Below are 23,309 nucleotides of genomic sequence, written 5' to 3'. Positions count from 1 at the left end.
TATTTTTTACTTTTCTTGATAATTATTAGAAAGGAAATACATGGAAGGCTTAAAAGAGCAAACTTGCTTTAGGCAAGTAGACCAAGTGCATGTTGGACATTGACTTGCTTTTGGTAGCTCAAACTCATATAGGGTATATGAAAGGCAAACTTGCCCTAGGCAAGTTGAACTAGTGCAAGTTATATGACCAAATGTAGATTACATGAGATCAAACTTATTCTAGGCACGTTGTTCATGTGTAGATCACTTGGAGAGTAGACTTATCCTTGGTAGGTCGGTTGTGTTCAAGCTATGTGGGGAGCAAACTTGGTCTCGGCAAGTCGACCATACTCAAGCCAAGGTAAGGAGAAATCACCTACTAACCATAATCAAGACAATGTGATAACATACTCATGTACAAAAAAATTATAAGCGTAAGCAGTTAGTAACTCATGAATAATACCTAGTTCAGAGGATAGGTACACATCCCGATTCCTTATAGGAATGGGATATATGAAGAAGACCATGTTATAAAAATGAGAATTTCCCTCCCTCTCTTTAGGAACTACACACTTTCTATCTCTATCCCTCTCTCTCAAAAGTCTCTTCCTTTCAATTATTTATTCACTAATTTAGACATCAAACAAACCCTTCGAAGACCATTAGGACCTTCAAAGAGCTTCTTTTTGTCTTGTAGATCGTGATCATGGATCTTGATCAACCATCCATCACTAGCTTTTGGAGTAGTGATCCACTATTTCACATCAACAATAACCAAATAAATAAAAAATTATATTTTTTTGTATTTTTCTTTTCTTTTATTTTATTTTTTCTTTATATCAAATTCTATTAAAAATAAAAAAAATTTAGTATGATAAAAAATTAAGAAGAATAATGTATTAACAATGTGCAAAATCAAATTTTGTTGAATGATTTTCTATTTTTATTATTTTCATTCTTACTTTCTTTCAAAACCAAAGTACTAAAAAATAATTTTTTTTTATTTTACTTTCCATTCCATAATATTATACAAGTTCTAAATGGTCCTAAAGTTCAATCCCCAAGGATCATAGCTTTTAATGGAAATTAAATTAAAAAAAAAAAAAACGCATTCTTTCACTAGATTAGTAGGATCATCAGGTGTTCGATAAATTTTAAATGAATCATAAAAAGTTATGAATCTCTTATCTGACATTTTATTTTATATATAATTTTTTAAGTCAAACATGGCAAAATTTTTAAAAAAATTTAAAATCAATTATTAAACTCTTTTAAATAATATAATTTAATACTTACTAATTGTTAATGATGACTAAATAATTAAATGAAGAAAAAACTAAGAGGGATAGTCTTTAAATACTTAAGAGTTTTGAGGAATCCAAAAAATCAAATAGGACCAAGTCTCAATCTTTTGTCTGCCGGGGAATTATCTTCCTTCCCACGCGTTTTCAAACCCATTATATAACAAAAACAAAAACAAAAATTGTACCATATTAAGAAGCTTCTAAATCCCATTCGTTCCAGATTCAGCTCCTTCCCGGATGTTTCCTCTCAGGGACAAAAATGTCAAAAAAGGCCACGAAATATGCCACGTCACCTTCCCCGAGCCTAAGTCCATCCCAAACCCCCTGTTGACCTCCTTTATTCAATCCTTCTTCCTCCTCTCCCCGCCCCCGCGGTTTCTGTCCCTTCCCTTGACCCTGCGGGGCTAGAGTTGTTGAACCGGCGACCGGTTTGACCGGTCTTCTCCCTCCCCCCGGCAGCCATTAAGGAACAACCCCCGCGGTTTCAATCTCTCTCTCTCTCTCTCTCTCCTCCTTCCTTAATTTCTTCACCTTCCTCCTCGACGACATAAGCCAATACCCAATTCCATTGCCTTCCAAAAACTCTCTCTCTCTCTCTCTCTCTCTCTCTCTCTCTCTCTCTCTCTCTCTCTCTCTCTTTGTGATTGGAAATTGGAATCGGATCGACCAAGCAGCAAAGCATGAACGATCTCTTCTCCCGCTCCTTCTCCCGCTTCCGAAGCGATCCAGTCTACTCGCCGGATCGCGGTCAGTCCGGGGTTCAGATGTCCGCCGCCGGTGGAGGAGGAGTCAACCTCGACAAGTTCTTCGAAGACGTCGAGTCCATCAAGGAGGAGCTCAGAGAGATCGAATCTCTCCACCAGCGGCTTCAGAACTCGCATGAACAGAGTAAGACCCTGCACAACGCGCAGTCCGTGAAGGATCTGCGGTCCCGCATGGATTCTGATGTCTCCCTCGCCCTCAAGAAGGCTAAGGTAATTAAGGTTCGGCTGGAGGCACTCGACCGTTCCAACGCCGCCAATCGCACCCTTCCCGGCTGCGGTCCCGGCTCATCCGCCGATCGCACGCGTACCTCCGTCGTCAACGGCCTTCGCAAGAAGCTACGCGACTTTATGGACTCCTTCAACTCTCTCCGCCAGCACATCTCCTCCGACTACCGCGAGACGGTGCAGCGCCGCTACTTCACCGTCACCGGCGAGAATCCGAACGAGGAAACAGTCGATCTGCTCATCTCCACCGGCCAGAGCGAGACTTTTCTCCAGAAGGCCATCCAGGAACAAGGTAATCGAAGAGTACTAAATTCACTTTTTACTTGGCAAAATCGCAAAACAGTAGGGTTTCTCTACTAATATTTACATTGATTAGTTCGTTTTTCCTCGATCAATGAAAGCGAGTTTGAAATGTTTCAAAGTTGTGCGAATCTGTCCTAACGCAATAAAATCCACACGATTCTAAACCTAATGCCTAATAAATTTATTGCTCTTGAGAAGAAATTTAAGTTGAAATTGAAGGGATCTATCGAAATTCTAAGATGTATTGATTCAAATGCGTGAAATCGGGTGCAGGTAGAGGGAGGATAATGGACACAATAGTGGAGATTCAGGAGAGGCATGACGCGGCGAAGGAGATGGAAAGCAACCTGAGGGAGCTGCACCAGGTGTTCCTGGACATGGCGGTGTTAGTGGAGGCGCAGGGGGAGCAGCTGGACGACATCGAGAGCCAGGTGGCGAGGGCCAATTCGTTCGTGAGGGGCGGGACCCAGCAGTTGCAGACGGCCCGGAAGCACCAGAAAAATACCCGCAAGTGGACCTGCTACGCCATCACCCTCTTGCTGGTCATCATCTTGTTCGTCGTCTTGTTCACGGTCAGGCCGTGGGAGAGCAACGGCGGCGGCGGCGGCGGCGGTACCAGCCCCGCCCAGCCCTCCCCCCCTGCCTAGCCGTAACATTGCTGCGGTCCCATTATCTCCATTGTAGGCAACGATGCATAATAGTAATTTTATTTTTCGCCCATTTTCGATTTACATGAATATTTTTTTTTTTCTGGGGAGTAATGCCTTTAATGTGAATAGCAATTTGGAGGGTGGAAGAGGATATTTGATTGATGAAATGGAGTGATTATTTTGATCACTCTATACTTTTTTGCTTTTTTGTAGAAAGTCCTTATAGATCATTATTTGCATTCCTTTTCTTTATATTCTGTGTTTTCTTCTCATTTTTACGCACCCCTTTTAAAATAAGATTGGTTTTTGTTTTGTATTTAGAGACCTTAAAATGTAAATATATAGTTTTGGTCAATGAATTGAATTCGAGTAAAATACTAAATTTTAAATTTTAAAATTTAAATTTATGGACTTCTAATTATTTACGGGTAAAAAATTTCAATGCATGTGAAGGAGTTTAAATACAATCATGTTAATCTCCTTTATCAAAATCAAAGTCTCAACCACTAATTATGAGTTTCTTTTCTATATATTATTGAAAAAATTTAAAAATCATGAATGAATTCAATTAATATATATATATATATATATATATATATATATATATATATGAATCCGAACTCAATAACTTTTTATTACTTTCATTCTCAATGCTTTTATGTTATAAAATTAATTCAAATTAATAGTTCGTACTTTCGTTATCTTTGGTTTATATTTACATTTAAAATTATAGAATTAATTTTAATTTATATTATTCAAAAATATAGAAATATATGTATAACACGATGCATTTCTATTTATATACATTACATACACTAAAATTAGAATAAATGATTGGATTTAAAATATTTAATATAATATATAGAATACAAAATAATTTGTCTTTGCTAAAATTATACGATTAATTTTAACTTATATTGTTCAAAAAGATATATATATATATATATATATATTGTTGGCCCGGGAGTAGAGTCTAGAAGGGGGTGAATGGACTCTTTTGCGTATTTAGGCTTTTCTTTACAAAATAATAAATCTTGGCAAAATATAAGCAATTATATCACAATATATAAAGTATAAATCATGCACAAGATATAAATAGAAGAGTGTAGGGAAGAAAAAGTTAACACCAATGTTTAACGTGGTTCGGCCTCTTGCCTACGTCTATGCCTTGAGACATACTAAAGGATTCCATAATCCACTATAAATCTCCTTCATCGGAGGAGAAGCCTTTACAACCGGGAGCAAATCCCTTTCGCTCATTAAGAGCCTTTCCAAGGGAACCAATTCCTTTCGCTCACCAAGAGCTGCAAGGTTCACCATGAATTCTTGCAATTTGGTTCACCAAGAACCTTCAACCACTGTTCTCCAAGAACCCTTTCACAACTTGAGAAAGAAAATGATTTACAACAACAATGCTCATTGAATGAGTTGATTATAAATACAATTAAACATCACACAAATCTCTCCAAGTAATAATTCACAACTAGAATAAAGAGCAAGAGAGATGTTGAGCACAAAGATAATGAAAAAAAATGAAGTGTGCTTGGGAATAATGTATAATGACTAAAATCAATGTATAAAACAAGTCTTTGGGCTTGTATTTATAGGTAAAATGGAGTACTAGTCGTTTTATGGTCATTGGGCATGTAAAATAATTGTTTTCTTTGAAAACTAGTCGTTTATAGCCATTGGGGCTTGAATCCCGACACAAATTGTTGACTATTTAACCAACTCGTCGACTAATTGGCCCAATTCGTTGACTAATTTACCCAATTAGTAGACTGTTTCATCTAGGCCACATTTTGCCCTAAACTGTCAACGAATTACCCCAAATTGTTGACTAATTACCCCAAATCAGAAAAAATCTTCAAGACAAAAGTTGTGAGATTTTTTTTTAACTTTCCATATATACCAAGATCGTCTTTTTTGGACTTGTGTAGCAAAAGTTATACCTCAAATATCAAATGGTGTTCAAGAAATTTGAGAGGTGCATAACTAAGGTTTTAAATCCAACCAGGACCAAGTTTGTAAATGATTATAACACAATATGATTTAAAACTTGTCCTTATGAAAATATACTTGATTTTCTTGAATCTTTAGGTATATTAAAATAGTTTTGTCTCAACCCAGACCAAGTATATTAAAGTTCACAATACTAAGACCACTTAACACTCGTCCCAATTTAATCGAAGTTGAATATAAGATATTTTCATATAAGTCATGATAATGCCTTTGAAAAATTTTAACTATGAAATAATGAAAAACTTATTTTTCATTTTAGTGATATCCTATATACTCGTATGTACTAATATACATATGCAATTTGCTCAACTTTTGCTCAGTAAACATGTGTGAAATAGAATTGCAAGAGTTACAAAAAACACTATCTTAAACACTCCCCATTACATATGATTCTATATTAGCTTCCTTGGATGTGCTTGAGTTCTCCCAAGTGAGTGTCCTTTTGATCTTTCCTACTCGAAGGTCCCCTCAGCCGGATCTTTGCATTTGATCCAATATCTTCATGTATTTGTCACTTGTACTTGTACTAACTTGATTTGCAAAGATAGATTACACTTGGAACTACAAATAGGTTAATATCATCAAAACACATTAAATATAATTATGTAACCACTAAGGCTAACACACACACACACACACACACACATATATATAGATAGATACGTTTGCATACATTATATATATTAAAATTAAAATAAGTAATTGGAATTATTTTTTAAATATTCAGCATAATATATACAATACAATACAATACAATTTTTCTCCCTTACCTTTCACCAAAAGGTTGCAATAATAAAATATTATAATTATACATAAATATATATATATATATATCCATATATAAATACATAAATACATGTAATTTAATAGTGTTCAGTTTTCCATATCTTATAAAATAAATTATCTAGATTTTACTCAAATTTTACAATTTAAATCCTCATTAAATATTATTATGGTCTATGATTGTATTTTATTTTTCTCAATTTATTTTGCATTTAAATTGGTCCATCACAAATAAATTTATATCATATGTATATGATCATGATACTTTTAAAGTTTATATATTACATGCAATTTTTATAAATATTATATCATTCATATAAATCTATCAATATTTGTCAATTATGTTGAACAAATAATATAAAATAATGTGTTAAGTTATGATATTATTGTTAAAAATAAGTATCAAAGAAGCGCGGATCACTTTTACTAGTTGTCATTATACTCACACAAACATGTAAAATTTTACTCCAGAAAATTAATGACATAATGATGAGTAAGCATACATATATTTATAAAACCCTAGCTTTGGAGGCTTATGTGTTCAGGGTCACTTGAAGGAGATTCCAAGGGAAGGAGAGGAAAGGTGTGTGTGTGTGTGTGTGTGTGTGTGAGAGAGAGAGAGAGAGAGAGAGAGAGTTCCCCCAACATTTGATTTTTGGACTATTTAAAAGCAAGAATAAGGCTAAAAAGGATGAGTAAATACAAGGGGGAAAAACAAAATAGGAGAGAAAAAGACTAAGTTAGGATTTTTGCCTTAATTTTCATGTACCAAATCTAAAACTTTTCCAAACAACTTCTAACCATTTCATACCATTTTGGATCACCCAGATTGGTCAAAAATGACAAAAAAAAAAAAAAAGGGTAGAAAATCTAGATATGGTAGGAAAAGATAAAACATGATTTTGTTTGAATTTTCGTACACAAAATTCGAAACTTATCCGAAACATTCTTAACCATTTCATATCATTTCATTGAAAATGGTAAAAAATGACTAAGAAAGAGTTGAAATGCATTAAAGTAGCGATGGGAGGGGAATAGGCTCTATCCTATTTCGGTGCAATACCCATGATTAGCTCGGGATAGTGTTAATGTTAACAATTGACAATATGTGAATAAAAATAACTAAATTATAACATAAATGATTGATATTAAAATTATAAATAAAATTTAACAAATATAAAATTCTAAATCATCAAATTACTTTAAGTATCATTTTCAAAATTTAGCCTTTTAACCCATTGTGACATGATTTTAAAATAAAAATGCTTCAAAAAGTGCCTACCAAACACAAGTAGTCTTTAATTACATATACATTTCATCACATTATACAGTATTGATATATTTTATTTGTTTAAAAATATATTAATCAAATGCGTAGAATTAATTTTTACCCCAAATTTTATATTTGAAATGTTCATTGGATATTAGTATGATATACACTTGAATTTTATTTTATTAAGTTAAGTTCACAATTAAATTGTCCCACTGTGAAGTATGATATACACCGGATTTTTTCAGTGTCCTCAAAACGAAAAAGGCCTAGAATGACCCTAGGACACTCATACATGCACATATATATATTCATAAGGAAATGGTGATTGCATAATTAAATTAAATCGAAATGCACTTAAGTTGCATGTACGGTCGACCGTACTACTCAAGTACAATATCTCTCAGTCAATCGAACTTGTTAGTTCATTCTCACCCGGTCGACCGAACTCCCTCAAAGTCAACATTTGACCATACGGTTGACCAAGCCCAAAACATAGGCCAACACCCTGGTCGACCGAGTTCCCACGTGTGAGAACTTAATGCTCCGGTCGACCGAACTACTAAGTTCAAAAGCTCCTGGTCAATTGAACCGTGCTAAAATCGCCTCTGGAACCTGGGTGACCGGTCGACTGAACTTCTAGTCCATTTCTTACCCGATCGACCGAATTTGCACAGCTCGGTCAACCGAACCTGCCTTCGGTCGACCGGTGATCTTGGGTTGCCTCATTTTTTTTATTGCGGTTAAATTTTTAAAATGGGTTAATTATGCTAAAATGTTTTTAAACAATCTTAATAATACCCTACATGTCCTAAACGGTTATATTTTTGGGGAACTCTATATATACCCCTTCATTTGCAAAAATTAGTATGAGATTAGCAAAATAATTAGCAAATGTCCTCTGAATTTCAAAAATCCTATTTTTCATATTCAAGCTATATACTTCCATTCTTACTCATCCATATTGAAAATACCACTTAGTAAGAGTGCTCTTGTGTTCATCTCACCAAGCTTAAACTCTCACTTGCTCGTTTTGATTTAGATTAATTTTTCTTTGAGAGTAAGCTTCTAGTTTTTCTAGGGGGCTTTGTAAATAAGCCTTCTGTAGGTAAACTTCTTAGAGCTTCTAAGTTTTGGATTTTCATTACAATACTCAAGAGTTCATTTTGTATTTTGATTGCTAAAATATTTTATACATCATTTTCAAAAATATCTCTCGTGCTTATCTTTGAAAAATTCATTTTGAGATATCTGCTTGAGTGCTAAAAGTTCTTTGTTGCTATACATTTTGATTGATATTATCATCTTGATACAAAGATCAAATAAATTTTCACAAACCATTGTTTGAATATCTCTTATAGTTTATATTGAGAAAAATTATTTGTTGAGATATTTGAAGTGTGCTTGTGATATTTGTTTGTGCATTGTGACTGAAATCATTATTTGACACAAAGATCATATCATTTACACTCTCACGCACTGATTGCAATATTTGCATAAATATTTGAGAGTAGACAGTACTTAGACTACACTGAGCTTATCAAATCCTATCTTTTGGTAGTGCATTGATTATACTATGCGTATTGTAATACATACCTGCTTAGTTGAGAAGCACATTTGTTGTACACAAATTTTATTAAGAAATCTGTTGTATTCCAGGCGTGGCCTGAGGGAGTGGTAATCCAGCCCAGAAGGATTGTGTAGGTTGAGGTTAGCCCTGTGTTAATTGACTTGGTTGTAAAGGTTGAGGTCAACCCTGTGCTAATTGACATGGTTGTTTAGGTGTCACTCCACCCGTTAAGTGAGCCTATAGTGGTAATTCTTGTGCTTGTTAGTCAAGGCGGGGACGTAGGCACTTTGGGCGAACCTCGATAACATATCGCGTGTATCGTTTACTTTTTCCGCACTTTACTTTACTGCACGTGTATGTTTATTTATTGATTGCATAGACTGACCCTAGGTTGTGCAATACTATTGTTAAACCAATTTACCTAGGCGATAATTTTTTAAATACCCAATTCACCCCCCCCCCCTTTTGGGATTGCACCCAAGCTAACAACATATTCTCCAATAAATCAATACACCTATAATTCTTGAAATTGCCTATTCTTAAATTTCTTAAATCATAATTTACCTAGGTTCTCGAACAGATACTAGCTAGGATCCTCAACCCATGACTATAGGGGCCCAAAACACCCTATTCCTGAAAATATGACACCCCAAATTTATCCCACAAAACACCTGTATATTCTCATAGTATACAAAATCTGGCCTCAAATAATACTGGTAATACTAAAAATATCTAAAAATCTACTTACCCTAATTTTTGGAATGATTTCCAAACTGCTCAAAATGAATTTCCGCTCCACAACTAGGTTGTAGAGAATCTCTCCAAGATCATCATGGTAGCTTCTAATCATCAAACCGGGGAGAGACAGAGCCGAAATCTTAGAGAGAAGTCAGAGAGACCATTTTAGAGAGAGAGAGAGAGAGAGAAAGAGACAAAGAGAGAGAGAAGAGTTATAAAATGAATTTTCCATCAAAAATTTGTTTTAAGGCTATATATAAAATGTTGTCCACGTGGTCTCGTCGACGAACGCCCACTCCTCGTCGATGAGACTTAGGCCCTGAAAACGTCCTCTCAGTAACTTCTCGTCGACGAGACATGCGTCCACGTTGATGAGCCCAAGAAGACTTTTCGTCGATGAGGCCCTACTGCAACCCCCTTTAAAATTCTTTTTCCCCTTCTTTTCTTTATTATTTAATTCCAATAATTATCCGGGTTATTACAATTGCAATGTTCACATTTTCAGTAATCACAACTCATTTCATCATTTCAATGGTATTTCATCAATTCAATACTCATTTCACCTCATAAATACATATACATATCTCGGTTTCACACAATTCACATTTCTCAATAAAACATTTCCATATCTCATGTTTCATCATTTCTCAGAAGATATACTTTTCGATACATAATCACTTTTTATCATTTCCCTATTTTAAATTTCATAGCTCAATTCACATTTCATGATCTCATATTCTCAGAGTAAATCATTTAACCCAAATTTAAACATATATTAATATAAATCATATGTCACACAAATTTCATCTAATATTTATATCATAATAAATATAAGGTAAAATATCATAATACCATTTTCATAATTCTCAACCCATAATTTTAAAAAAGAAGACTGTTATAATTTATTTCCCTTACCTGACTTATTGAGATTTCTCTAAAACACCCAATTTCTATGCCCTTCGACATTCGTAGCCCAAAAACCTAAAATTTACATTTACCCCAAATTATTCAACTGAACTCCCATAATAATTTCCATATAACACTTCATAGGTTTTGTATACTCCAAATTAACTTAAAAACTCTAAAATAGACCACTTACCCTGGTTTTGGGACGGTGCCCCGAAACCCCAACTTGAAAATCTACTCCACCTACGTTGCAAAGAATCTTCCCAGGAACCTCGTGGTGGTTCCTGATCGTCAATCCGAGCTAAAATATGGCTAGAGTCGAAGAGAGAAGGAAGAGAGAGCCATGGGTTTGGAAGAGAGAGAGAGAGAGAGAGAGAGAGAGTAATTTGGTTTGTTAAACAAAATGATGCTCTCAGTTTCCCTTATAGCGCTCACTATAGAGAAAATCGTCGTTGTTTTTCTCTAACCCTCAGAAAACCGTCGCTAGTTTTCTATTTAATCGGCTCAGTTTTTACCGTTTACCCGTTACCACTCCACGATAATTCCAAAACCATCGTCGGTTTTCTGTTCCCTCTAGAAAACCATCATCGGTTTTCTCCCCTTCCAGCCAAAAACCTCCTTTTCTCATTTATTTTTATTATTTTATTTTCCTGGGTCTTTACATAATAATAATTTGTAGAATTTGTGTTTTAGGATGTTAATTTCTTAATTCCATTTAAAGGGAATTAAGGGATTACCTTCCTTATTCACAATTGTACTCTCGAGCTACTCTCTTTGAAATAGGATTTTCTTTACTTTGCCTTTTCAAAAATTAAAATAAAGTAATGACTCTATTTTCTAAAATAAAGGGTAGGTTAGATAATTAATAATTTAGTTATCGATACTTATTTTTCAAAATGGTCACCAAACTAATTGGCAACAAGACGAGCCACCCAAACATGGTGTCGACGGTAGTTAAAAAAAAAAAAGGGGGAGGCCAAAACAACGCCGTTCCCCTTATCTTCTTCCTAACGTCATTTCCTTACACACGTGCTACCGTCTTAATGATTCGCCCACCATAATTTCTAGCAAAACTCATTATTTTGCCTCCCTCTATCACCCCTATCACCGTCAAAGTCCCAAAAGGGTAGTTTACTCCCTTCCTTTCTCTCCCCATCCTTCAAACCACCCTAACCAATGAATTATGCATTGGCTTAGACCTAGCTCATGGGCCAAATCTTTGTCCAATAATCCTCTTTATTGCCCATTGAATAGTAACCCTATTCCTTGGTTATTAAGCACCTATCACCTATAAATACCTCATTTATTCTAATTGGTCCCTTAGGAAACCCAAGAAGGGGGTGAATTGGGTCATTTCCTAATTTTTATGATCCTTACTCCGTTTATCAAACTCTTGATGAGTAATATCCTAGTATGTATATTCTAGTAAATTCGTTGTGGAAGCTTAGATAAGAATAAGTTTATGTTCACTCACAACTCACCTTATATGCTTCAATAACCCAAGATAATTTATGAAATATGCACAAACACAATTGAGCAATTAATTAAATCAAATAATAAGTAATGTGAGAGAGGAGGTAAAGAAATGCTCAAACTCTTTTATAGTGGTTCAGTCTCCTTCACGAGCACCTACGTTCACTCTCTTAACCAAATCAAGTTGAGGTTTGATTAGCAAACTTCTTTCCTTTCAATCGGGGCAAGAGCACAAAACCTAGTCTTTCATCGGGGCTCAAACAATGCTTACAATGATGAGAAATTACAAATGATACGTGGTTTAGTATCTCTAAGTAGATTGATGCTACAACTCAAGCACATAACTCTACTATAACAACCCGAAATTCTATACCATTTTTTTAGATAATAATTAAAATTAAAATTACTCTGATACCCTAGTATTATCTACTATAACATCTCAGGCCCCAAGTGAGCACTGAAGAATACCTTATCATGTACATGCCTACACAGCGGAACACATAAACTGTACATCCACATTTACAATACCAAAACTCAGTAATTCTTTCCAAACCATACACACATATACACACATCACCCCAGTATTATCTACTCAAAAATACAATCTCCTGTATACACTTACCCTATAAACAGGGTAGTGTAATCACTCTATCTGCGAGCCTGATCCGCTCGCCTAACTAGATCACCTGAAAAATTTTAAATCACTAGGGTGATACAATGCTCAATAAAAATAAATATGCTATTACTAGTGTGTGACAACAAAGCTACATAAATGTTATACTGATAAGTAACCGAAACAGTGAAAGCTAATAAGACAGTATACAGTACATTTCATATCTATCATGGTTTAAAATACATCTGTAATATCTTAACTTCTACTTATTCATACTTCTAGTATTGTAATATGTATGCTAATATTCTGTAAATTAGTATACATATACATAACTGTGAAAATACCCTGGAAAACTGTACGTCATGATTTAACCCCTTATGACAGGGTTGTGCAATCCGTAGGCGGGACTTAACTCTGGTTGGCCTACCAGGTAAGTCAACTGTAACTCTACCAATCCTCAACTCGGCCAATTTGTAACCTCTCCTAGGCACAGTACTAGTATCTACCTCATTAAACCGGCCACCTCAACCCAGACTTCTGGGGAGCCTGCAATCCCTCCAGGCACGATTGACGGAAACCTTCCACACATGATCTAAGATGTGTGGTTGCACTTTGATCTGTAATAGCAATGCTACTATACTCTGCTGACTGAACATAAATTGATTCATCAGGGTTTGATACTGTATATACTATTTTCTATATATATCTTACTGTTTCATCATGATTCCAAAATAACCATAACACCAAAAACTATTCTGATAATACTGTATTAATTGTTCTGTAATTTATGAACTTTATAAACTATAATAACTTATCTGTAATATCTGAACTTTATAAATTGTACTAACTGATTTGTAATATCTAAACTTTATAAACTATAATAACTAATCTATAATATCTGAACTTTATAAACTGTATATCATAGTGTTATGGCTTTAACATTTTGGAAATCATGGTAATTTGTACATGCTATAAAATATTTGTGTGTGTATACCTTGGAATTCATAATTTTGTATAAACTGATAAAACATACTTCTGCATATATACTGTAAATCATAGTAATCTGAAAACTGTATAATTTCATATACTGATCCAATGTTGTCTCATGCCACACAACTGCATAAATAAATATCTCATATACTGATAATTGTATTTCTTGATATACAAATAATTTTTGAACTGAATAATAATCTGAAAAAATATATAATTTATTAATAAATATTCTAAAATTCCTAGTATAACATATTTCCCTTATTTATCTGACTGGGAGGCTTGCCTCCAACTCAACCCTCACGCCCTCGGCGTACCAACTTCTAAATCCTGTAATTACATATATACAAATTCCTCAGAAAATCATCATACTCACATTTCCTAAATCTTCTTATTCATAATTTCTTAAACTTTAATATACCTGGGTTCCTGTAAAAATATCTGCCGGGGTCCTCAACTTATGCCTGCAGGGTTCCAAAAACACCCTAATCCTGAAAATATAACATCCTAATTTTATTTCACAAAACACTAGTATATTCTCATACAACACCAAATCTAAGCTTAAATAAACCCAGTAATACTAAAGATACCCAAATAATCTTCTTGCCCTGATTTTGGGATGGCGCCTAAGTTGCCCCAATCAACAATCTATTCCAACAAACTTGTAGAGAATCTCCCCAGGATCAATGTGGCGGCTTATGATCGTCGAAACGGGGCTAGAAATCTAGAGAGGAGGAGAGAGAGAGCCGAGCAAAAGAGAGAGAAAACTGAAATATTTTTTATTCCTTCGCTAAAATGTCGTTTTCAGCTTCTTATAGACATTTGGCCACGTAGCCTCGTCGACAAGCCATGACACCTCGTCGAAGAGTCCAAGAAGGAAGTTTGTCAACGAACACCTAACCCTCGTTGACGAGTTTCAGGCCTTGAAATCAGCCCTCTCGATAAGTTCTCGTCAACAAGAAATGTGTCCATGTCGACGAGACCCTATTGAGTCCCTTTGAGATTTCCTTTTCTCTCTCCTTTCTTAATTATTTAATTTCTATAATTATCCAGGTTACTACATCTACTCTCTCAAAAAAATGAGATTGAAACTTGAACGAAGTTAAAACTAATGAAAATAACTTTTACTAGAATGTACTCTTTTAAGTAAGAACAAAACACTCTATCATTTAGAAATATGGAGAATGGGAGACAACTTTGATATTGATTTTGTTGGAATTGGTGTGATCCCAAGAGGGGGGTGAATTGGGTTTTAAAATATTTTTCGCTAATTTAAACATTTCACCGATTCACCGCGTATCATATCCCATTCAACATATACACGTGTGTGTAAAATGATTTTAACACTAAAAGTAAACATACACGTGTGCAGTATCTTATTAAAATCAAATGTGTGCATGAGAATAACTAAGACATTAAATAGTCATTCATAAACATGTTGAAATTAAAGTGCAGGAATTTAAATAAGATAGAGAGAGCGACACCATATTTGTTATCGAGGTTCGGCCAAACCAGCCTACATCCCCGCCTTAGGCTTACCCCCAAAAAATTCCACTATACCCGCTCACTTAACCGAGCAGAGCAAAAGCCTTTTACATCCTCTCTTTATGGAGCGAGGAAAACCCCAGCTCAATTACTAGGTTGAGCCGAACTAGTTTCACTTACGGGACTGAGACTCCCCAGTTCAATTCCGGGCTGAACCGAACCAGTCTCATTTATGGGGTTGAGACTCCCCAGTTCAATTAATGGGCTGAACCCAACCGTTATAATAAAACATTTTTGTACATATGAAAAAGCTTCTAAATACAAGCATGGATGTACACATTAAAGCTCTAAGATGTATGCACTCTCTTATGATATGATTTGAGTTCAGTAAAGTAAAGGGTGTGTTTCTAAATAATCATGGATGTAAAGCATGGATGTACACATTAAAGCTCTAAGATGTATGCATTCTATTATGATATGATTTGAGCTCAGTAGAGTAAAGCATGGATGTACAGATTAAAGTTCTAAGATGTATGCACTCTCTTATGATATGATTTGAGCTCAGTAGAGTAAAGGGTGTGTTTCTAAATAATCAGTGCACAAATATGTGTATGAAAATATGAGTATTATGTTCTCCAACAAATATTTATGCAAATGTGAAAATCTTGGAGAATCTAGGAGTTAAGCCTAAGAGACTATTTGTGCAATAAATAAATTCTCCCAAAAATATTTATCATGAAGATAGTGAGGAGAAACCAAAGCTATATTCTCAAAAATGATTTTCAATATAAATAGTATGTGAGAGTATTGCATGTGAATACAAAAATAATTTGCCCAAAATAAATACTCTCTTGACAGAATGATTTTGAAATGAATGGATGGAAAGAGAGTTAGAGAGTTTAAAACAAGATAAGTGTTCTCTTTCAAAAATTATTTTTCAAACATAGAGAGTGAAAGAGAGTCTAAGAGAATAAAAACATTTTACCCCAAGAAAAGATTTTTGCAATGAAAAATTAATTTGGGGGACCTGGACATAGGTTCAGTCAACCAGGGTACAAATGTACTATACGAGGTAGAGGATATTTATTCTTGATAGTAATTTTGTTTATCTCCTTGTAGTCAATACACATCCTCATGGACCCGTCTTTCTTTTTTACGAACAACACTGGAGCTCCCCATGGCGATATACTGGGTTGTATAAACCCCTTGTTCAAAAAATGCTGCAACTGCTCCTTTAATTCTCCCAACTCAGTTGGAGCCATACGATACAGGACCTTAGAAATCGGCGCTGTACCTGGAGGTAAATCTATAGGAAAATCTACCTCGTGCACAAGAGGCAACCTTAGTAGCTCCTCTGGAAAAACATCTAGAAATTCCCGTACCACTGGGGTGTTGTCAATCTTCAATTCATTTTCAGATGCTTCTTTCACAAATGCAATAAACCCCTGACTTCCGTCCAGGAGTAATCTGCCTACCTGCACGGTGGACACCAGCTGTGTTGGAGCACGTACCCGTGAACCAACAAATTTGAATTCCTTCTCTCCAGGAGGTCTGAAAATTACTTCTTTTGGGAAGCAATCAATGCTAGCATGATTGGCAGCCAACTAGTCCATACCAAGTATTATATCAAACCCGCACATATCAAACACAACAAGATCTGCTGGTAATACTTTTCCCTGAATTTCTATCGAATAGCCTTTAAGTACACTCTGACATCTGATCACTGACCCTGATGGTGTAGCTACCGATAGTGCTATATCTAATAACTGGGTCTCACTCTCACATAATTTAACATAAGATGCGGAAATAAAAGAATGAGTAGCACTCGAGTCAAAAAGAACAATGATTGGATGTGATAAAACAATAAATGTATCTGTCACCACATCCATAGCAGCCTCTACATCACCTGGGGTCAGGGCATAAACTCGTGCTGTAGCTACGTTCCTCTACTAGCCACCCCGAAGCGCCTGATGTCCTCCCCTAGCTGCCTGGTGTCCTCCCTGATAAGGCCTGGGTGCTGGGACCTGGTCCTGCTGACCTGGGCAATCACGCATCACGTGACCTGGTCTCCCACAACGATAACATACACCCTTGCCTGCCCGGCACTCACCCAAATGATGTCTCCCACATGTCTGACACACTGGGTAAGTCTGCGCACCCTGGTTCCCACGAGGTCCTGCAATCTGCCTCTGGTCTCCCCTATCGTGACCACCTCTCCATGGACCCCTACTGGAGCCATCCTGAAAACACTAAGGCGCAGGCCTCTTCCTCTGACTCTGAGCTGCTACACCCCTCTTAATGCCACTCTCAATAATCGCAGCTCTGTCTACAACTTCTTTGAAGACAATGTTTTCAGGTCCATTTTCTCGTAGTTCGATTTTTGTTTTCCATTATTTCGCCACTCAGGTACGCTTTACCTTTCCCGTGCACAATCTTTTCTATTTTCCCTATGCTTTCACAATGAGGACAATGCTCCACTTTAGTTCGGGGGGATGAACATTCGCATGTGACACTATGCACGTACACGTACTGGGTTTTATATGGGTTTTATATTATAAAAAAATCAAAAAGAAAGAGAGAAATAAAGAAGGAGCACTGAGGGATTACACTGCACTATGCCATGCTTAACACTGTGTATACCCTTCACATACTTGTGTATAACTTAAGAATGACACACTTGAGTCAATCATGGACGGTTTCTCTTTATATGATCTTATGACTCCATGAAGAATCGATTGGTAGTACATTCGTGTTAATTTGGCTATATAATTTCCTGTATTTACACGGCATCTCACGAGGCTGAATAAACACATTCATGTGATTCATTGCACTTAGGGTTTCCTGTGAGTACTAAAAGAACACCCGTGACGACTATGACACCTTGTGAGATATCCTTGAGCTATTTATTGTCCTTTTGAGCGTTAATATCAAATCAGAGTTCACAGAACTCAATTCTCTTTTTTTGGATGATTCCTTATACACTAGTCTTTGTTTTTAATTTGCTAGTCTAGAGGTGACACCTAATGGGGAGATAGAAACTTAGGTCTTGTAGCCTACTCAAAATGTGAAGGCTAAGCCACCCCTAGAGATAGACTTAATTCATAGACCATTATTCGAGCTCAATTCCCATTGATTGTTTGAAGATTACAAAAGAAGTGTTATGATTGTCCTAATTAATCAAGAAAAGACAGAGAATAAAGAATGAGCAGAAAAAAAGAACAAGAAATACACATGCGCATGAAATAAATGTCAATGCCGGCCCAATTACATACAACAAGGACACGACACATATTTTCTACGTATGAAGATTCTTCAACTGGTTAATGCCTCAGATGAATTCACGACAAGTTTGTGAATAAGTTGATCTAGGGTGGTCTTAGTTGGATGTGGCAAGTAAATGAGAAGATGCTAGGGTGAAGGACCCGACACCTCATAGATAGGCTAGATCCTTTCCAGACTAGTCCACTCCGTACATTTACCGTTGTTCCTTTCAGTATATGAGATGTTTGATCGTGACATTCTTCCTCACATACGATGAGTGAACCCATCTTCTTTGAGTGTTTTTTAGGGTATACCAATTAGGCCGAGTCAAAGCGACCGTTCTATAGGTGTGCACTGGTATCCTAGGTGTACTGAGTCACACGTATCACACACACCTCGAGAGTTTACCTGTTTATACTCGGACTTATATGACTGCATTAACTCTGAATGTGCCACTGATTAACTTCATGTGAGTATACTGCTCTTAAATGACATATAAACGATGAAACTTGCATGAGTGACGTGCTTTGAACTTGTGTGTATTGAATATGAACGAGCTTGTGTGAAATTCAGTTATATTCTTGTATGCGAAACGGTATGGTTGTGTTGCATGTGCATTTCATGATCACTGGAGTTTATAATTATAGGCACTACCCTGAAATTCATTCACGTCATTTGCTAGAGACTAGCAAAACGTTAGTTGGAGGGTGTGATTATGCGTCAAAACTGCGTAATTGGGCACTTTGACCTGGTCCTTACGGCTTATATTTTTAATTAAATGTCCAAATTTTTCCAATATTTTAATAAAGTGCCAAATTTATCATTCTTGAGTTTTATTGCATAATTTATGAATTTTTGGTAATTTTTTGTTGTAGGAAAATTTCCAGGAACCAAAACCGACACCTGTTTGTATTTCATGCATAACTTTTCCGTCCAAGCTCCAATCGAGACAATTCAAATTTTCAGAGAAAGAGGAAAGGATTATCTACAACTTTTATGTTTTGAGTTTTTCAAGAAACCAGCTCTAGAAAGATCAAACTTGACTGTAAACATGAAAAACAAAAAAAAAAAATACATATATCATGATATTTGATGTGACCCAGCCATGCAAGCCGGGTCGGGTTGGTCTCGCGGGTCATAGGGATTCAAACCTCTTCTATTTATATATATATATATTTCCCTTTCTCTAGTTGTTGGGTGCTGCCCCCAGTCGAGCTCTCCTCTTCTCTTCTTCATTTATCTCCATCTTCTTCTTCTTCTTCTTCTTCTTGTATCTTTCCCTTTACCTATCTCTTTGCCATATTTTTTTTAGTTTCTCTATCTTTCTTTCTCTCAGTTTTTCTTGGGTTCCCCTCTCTGTTTTCTCTCTGGTTGTCCTCTACCTCACCACCACAACACAGACCTGAAGCCCCCGACTCCAACCTCTCCACTGCAACTCTGGCCACCAGCTCAACTACCTGCTACCAGCAACCACACCCTGCTTCGGCCACACACAGCAGCTTCAGCACCGCCGCAGCTGCCCTCTGCTCCGGAAACTCAGCCCCCGTCGAAGGTCTTCCAACTGCTGCATCCGAACAAGTTTCCTCTTCTGCAACTCCCTCTACTCCAGCACACAGCCGTGCTCCATCATCTACAACAGCCACGGCCAGCTTCTTTCTTTCTCTCTCTCTCTCTTTCTCTCTCTCTCTCTCTCTCTCTCTCTCTCTCTCTCTCTTATTTCGTTCCTTTTATTTGTTTAGTTTACTTTTATTTCCAGTTTTTTTAGCATTGAATAATTGTTAAACTTTGTTTTGTGAATTTTAATTTAAGCATCAATTTTTAATTCCCTCTCTTGGTTGTTATTATTTAATTTAAATTGCATTCATCCTTGTCTTATTTTAGTAACATTAAAGTTTGTGTTTTTATCGTGTTCCATTATTGTTTGCGTATTTTAAATTCTTGCTCAGTTCGTGCTTGCATTCAAATTATGGTCCTTGCTTCAATTTCGTAGTTTTGTTAAAGGTTCGGCTTTTATTGTGCGCGTGAGTGTTTAATTGAGTTTCCATTGCGCATCTTTGATTCCATGTTCTAGGTTGCCATATTTCATTAACACGTGTTTCAGTGTTTCCATGAGTAGATTAGAGTTTCCGTTTTTGTTCTCAATTTCAGTGCATGCTAGGTTTAGAGTTTTAATTCACGTGTTATTTAATTTATCAAAAGTAAAATTGAAACAACCTTGAAAATCCCGAATCTGAACTGAGTTCGGTACATTTTTATTTTTGATTGGACGAACATAAATTTTGAGATTAAAATGCATTCTCTGAGGAGACGATCTAGCCCTTGGGCTTAATATTACACGATAGAACTCCTATACTTGGGATAGCTTCCGAGTGTGTCCCCTGATTTACGGCTCAACGCATCGGCTACCACATTTGCTTTACCTGGGTGGTAGCTGATAGTGTAGTCGTAATCCTTAATGAGTTCCAACCACCTCCTCTGCCGCATATTCAATTCTTTCTGTGTAAAGATATACTTTAGGCTTTTATAATCAAAAAATATCTCACACCTCTCACCATAAAGGTAATGTCTCCATATCTTCAATGCATGTACCACCGTAGCCAATTCTAGATCGTGAGTAGGGTAGTTCTTTTCATATTCTTTCAGCTGTCTAGACGCATATGCTACCACCCTATCGTGCTGCATCAACACACAACCTAGCCCTTTTAAGGACGCATCACTGTAGATAACATAACCATCGCCACCCGATGGAATCGTTAGAACTGGTGCAGTGACGAGTCGCTGCTTTAATTCCTGGAAGCTCTGCTTGCACTCTTCACCCCACACAAATCTGGCATTTTTCCTAGTTAATCGCGTAAGAGGACCTGACAAGGCTGAAAAACCCTTAACAAAACGATGGTAATAACCTGCCAATCCTAAGAAACTCCTGACTTCCTACACATTTCTCGGCCTAGCCCAATTTACCACCGAATCAATCTTGCTGGGATCCACTGCTATACCGTCCCCTGAAATCACATGGCCTAAAAATGCCACCTTTTCTAGCCAGAATTCACACTTGCTAAACTTAGCATAAAGCTTCTCCTCCCTGAGAGTCTACAGCACCTACCTCAAATGTACCTCTTGATCCTCAAAATTGCTCGAGTAAACCAGTATATCATCAATGAAGACTACTACAAATTGATCTAGATACTAATGAAAAACTCTGTTCATCAAGTCCATGAACATGGCTGGGCCATTCGTCAGCCCAAATGGCATAACGAGGAACTTGTAGTGTCCATACCTGATCCTGAAGGCCGTCTTCGCGACGTCCTCCGCTTTTACTCTCACTTGATGAAACCCAGATCTGAGGTCAATCTTGGAATATACCCGCGTACCCTGGAGCTGATCAAACAAATCGTCTATACGGGGTAGAGGATATTTATTCTTGATAATAACTTTGTTTTTCTCCCTGTAGTCAATACACATTCTCATGGACCCATCTTTCTTCTTTACGAACAACACTAGAGCTCCCCATGGTGATATACTAGGTCATATAAACCCCTTGTTCAACAAATCCTGCAACTACTCCTTTAATTCTCCCAACTCAGCTGGAGCCATACGATACGGGACCTTAGAAATTGGCGTCGTACCTGGAGGTAAATCTATAGGAAAATCTACCTCGCGCACAGGAGGCAACCCTGGTAGCTCCTCTAGAAAAACATCTAGAAATTCCCGTACCACTGGAGTGCTGTCAATCTTCAATTCATTTTCAGATGCTTCTTTTACAAATGCAATAAACCCCAGACTTTCGTCCAGGAGTAATCTGCCTGCCTGCACGGTGGACACCAGCTGTGTTGGAGCACGTACCCGTGAACCAACAAATCTGAATTCCTTCTCTCCAGGAGGTCTGAAAATTACTTCTTTCTGGAAGCAATCAATGCTAGCATGATTGGCAGCCAACCAGTCCATACCAAGTATTATATCAAACCCGCACATATCAAACACAACAAGATCTGCTGGTAATACTTTTCCCTGAATTTCTATCAAATAGCCTCTAAGTACCCTCTGACATCTGATCACTGACAATGATGGTGTAGCTACCAACAGTGCTATCTCTAATGACTGGGTCTCACTCTCACATAATTTAACATAAGATGCGGAAATAAAAAAATGAGTAGCACTATAGTCAAAAAGAACAATGACTGGATGTGATAAAACAATAAATGTACTTGTCACCACATCCGTAGCAGCCACTGCATCACCTGGGGTCAGGGCATAAACCCGTGCTAGAGCTACGTTCCTCTGCTGGCCACCTCGAGGCACCTGATGTCCTCTCCTAGCTGCCTGGTGTCCTCCCTAATAAGGCTTGGGTGCTGGGACCTGGTCCTGCCGACTTGGGCAATCACGCATCACGTGACCTGGTCTCCCACAACGATAACATACACCCTTGCCTGCCCGGCACTCAGCCAAATGATGTCTCCGACATGTTTGACACACTGGGTAAGTCTGCGCACCCTAGTTCCCACGAGGTCCTGCCATCTGCCTCTGGTCTCCCCTATCACGACCACCTCGCCATGGACCCCTACTGGAGCCAGCCTGAAAACCCTGAGGCGCAGGCCTTTTCCTCTGACTCTGAGCTGCTACACCCCTCTGAATGTCACTCTCAATAATCGCAGCTCTGTCTACAACTTCTTTGAATGTCTGAGCCCTAAAACCAATCACCTGCTCAAATAGATTCTGCCTCAACTTTTCTTCAAACTTCCTAGCCTTCTTCTCTTCATCAGGTGCTAGATGTGGAGCAAAATGCGACAACTCGACAAACCGAGCCGCGTATTGAGATACAGTCATCTGCCCCTGTACCAAATGCAGGAACTCTGCTGCCTTCGCACTCCGAACGATAGCAGGGAAATATCGCTCGAAGAACATATCTTTGAATTGATCCCATGTTACTAGAACTGGAACCGAACTCTGCTCCTCTATCATACGCGCTGCTCTCC

At 37.1% G+C, this 23,309-nt stretch overlaps 1 protein-coding gene across 1 annotated transcript; it reads left to right on the top strand.

Moving 5' to 3' along the window:
• The first annotated feature begins 1,325 nt into the window (after window positions 1-1,325).
• Window positions 1,326-3,477, top strand: LOC131146021 (syntaxin-121-like). Its single transcript, XM_058095276.1, has 2 exons — window positions 1,326-2,564; window positions 2,849-3,477. Exons 1-2 carry the CDS (start codon window positions 1,964-1,966, stop codon window positions 3,220-3,222), a joined length of 975 nt encoding a protein of 324 aa, XP_057951259.1. The 5' UTR covers window positions 1,326-1,963; the 3' UTR covers window positions 3,223-3,477.
• The last annotated feature ends 19,832 nt before the right edge of the window (window positions 3,478-23,309 follow it).

The sequence above is a fragment of the Malania oleifera genome, chromosome 1, assembly GCF_029873635.1.
Source record: "Malania oleifera isolate guangnan ecotype guangnan chromosome 1, ASM2987363v1, whole genome shotgun sequence".
Classification (NCBI taxonomy): domain Eukaryota; kingdom Viridiplantae; phylum Streptophyta; class Magnoliopsida; order Santalales; family Ximeniaceae; genus Malania; species Malania oleifera.
The sequence above is the reverse complement of the archived record's forward strand: the minus strand, read 5'-3'. Positions and strand labels throughout refer to the sequence as shown.

What these genes read in the sequence shown, in the direction of transcription:
- LOC131146021 (XM_058095276.1), top strand. Translation starts at nt 1,964, where the DNA reads ATGAACGATCTCTTCTCCCGCTCCTTCTCCCGCTTCCGAAGCGATCCA. An exon ending in GAAGGCCATCCAGGAACAAG is followed by an intron (nt 2,565 to 2,848) that starts GTAATCGAAGAG and finishes AATCGGGTGCAG; the next exon opens with GTAGAGGGAGGATAATGGAC.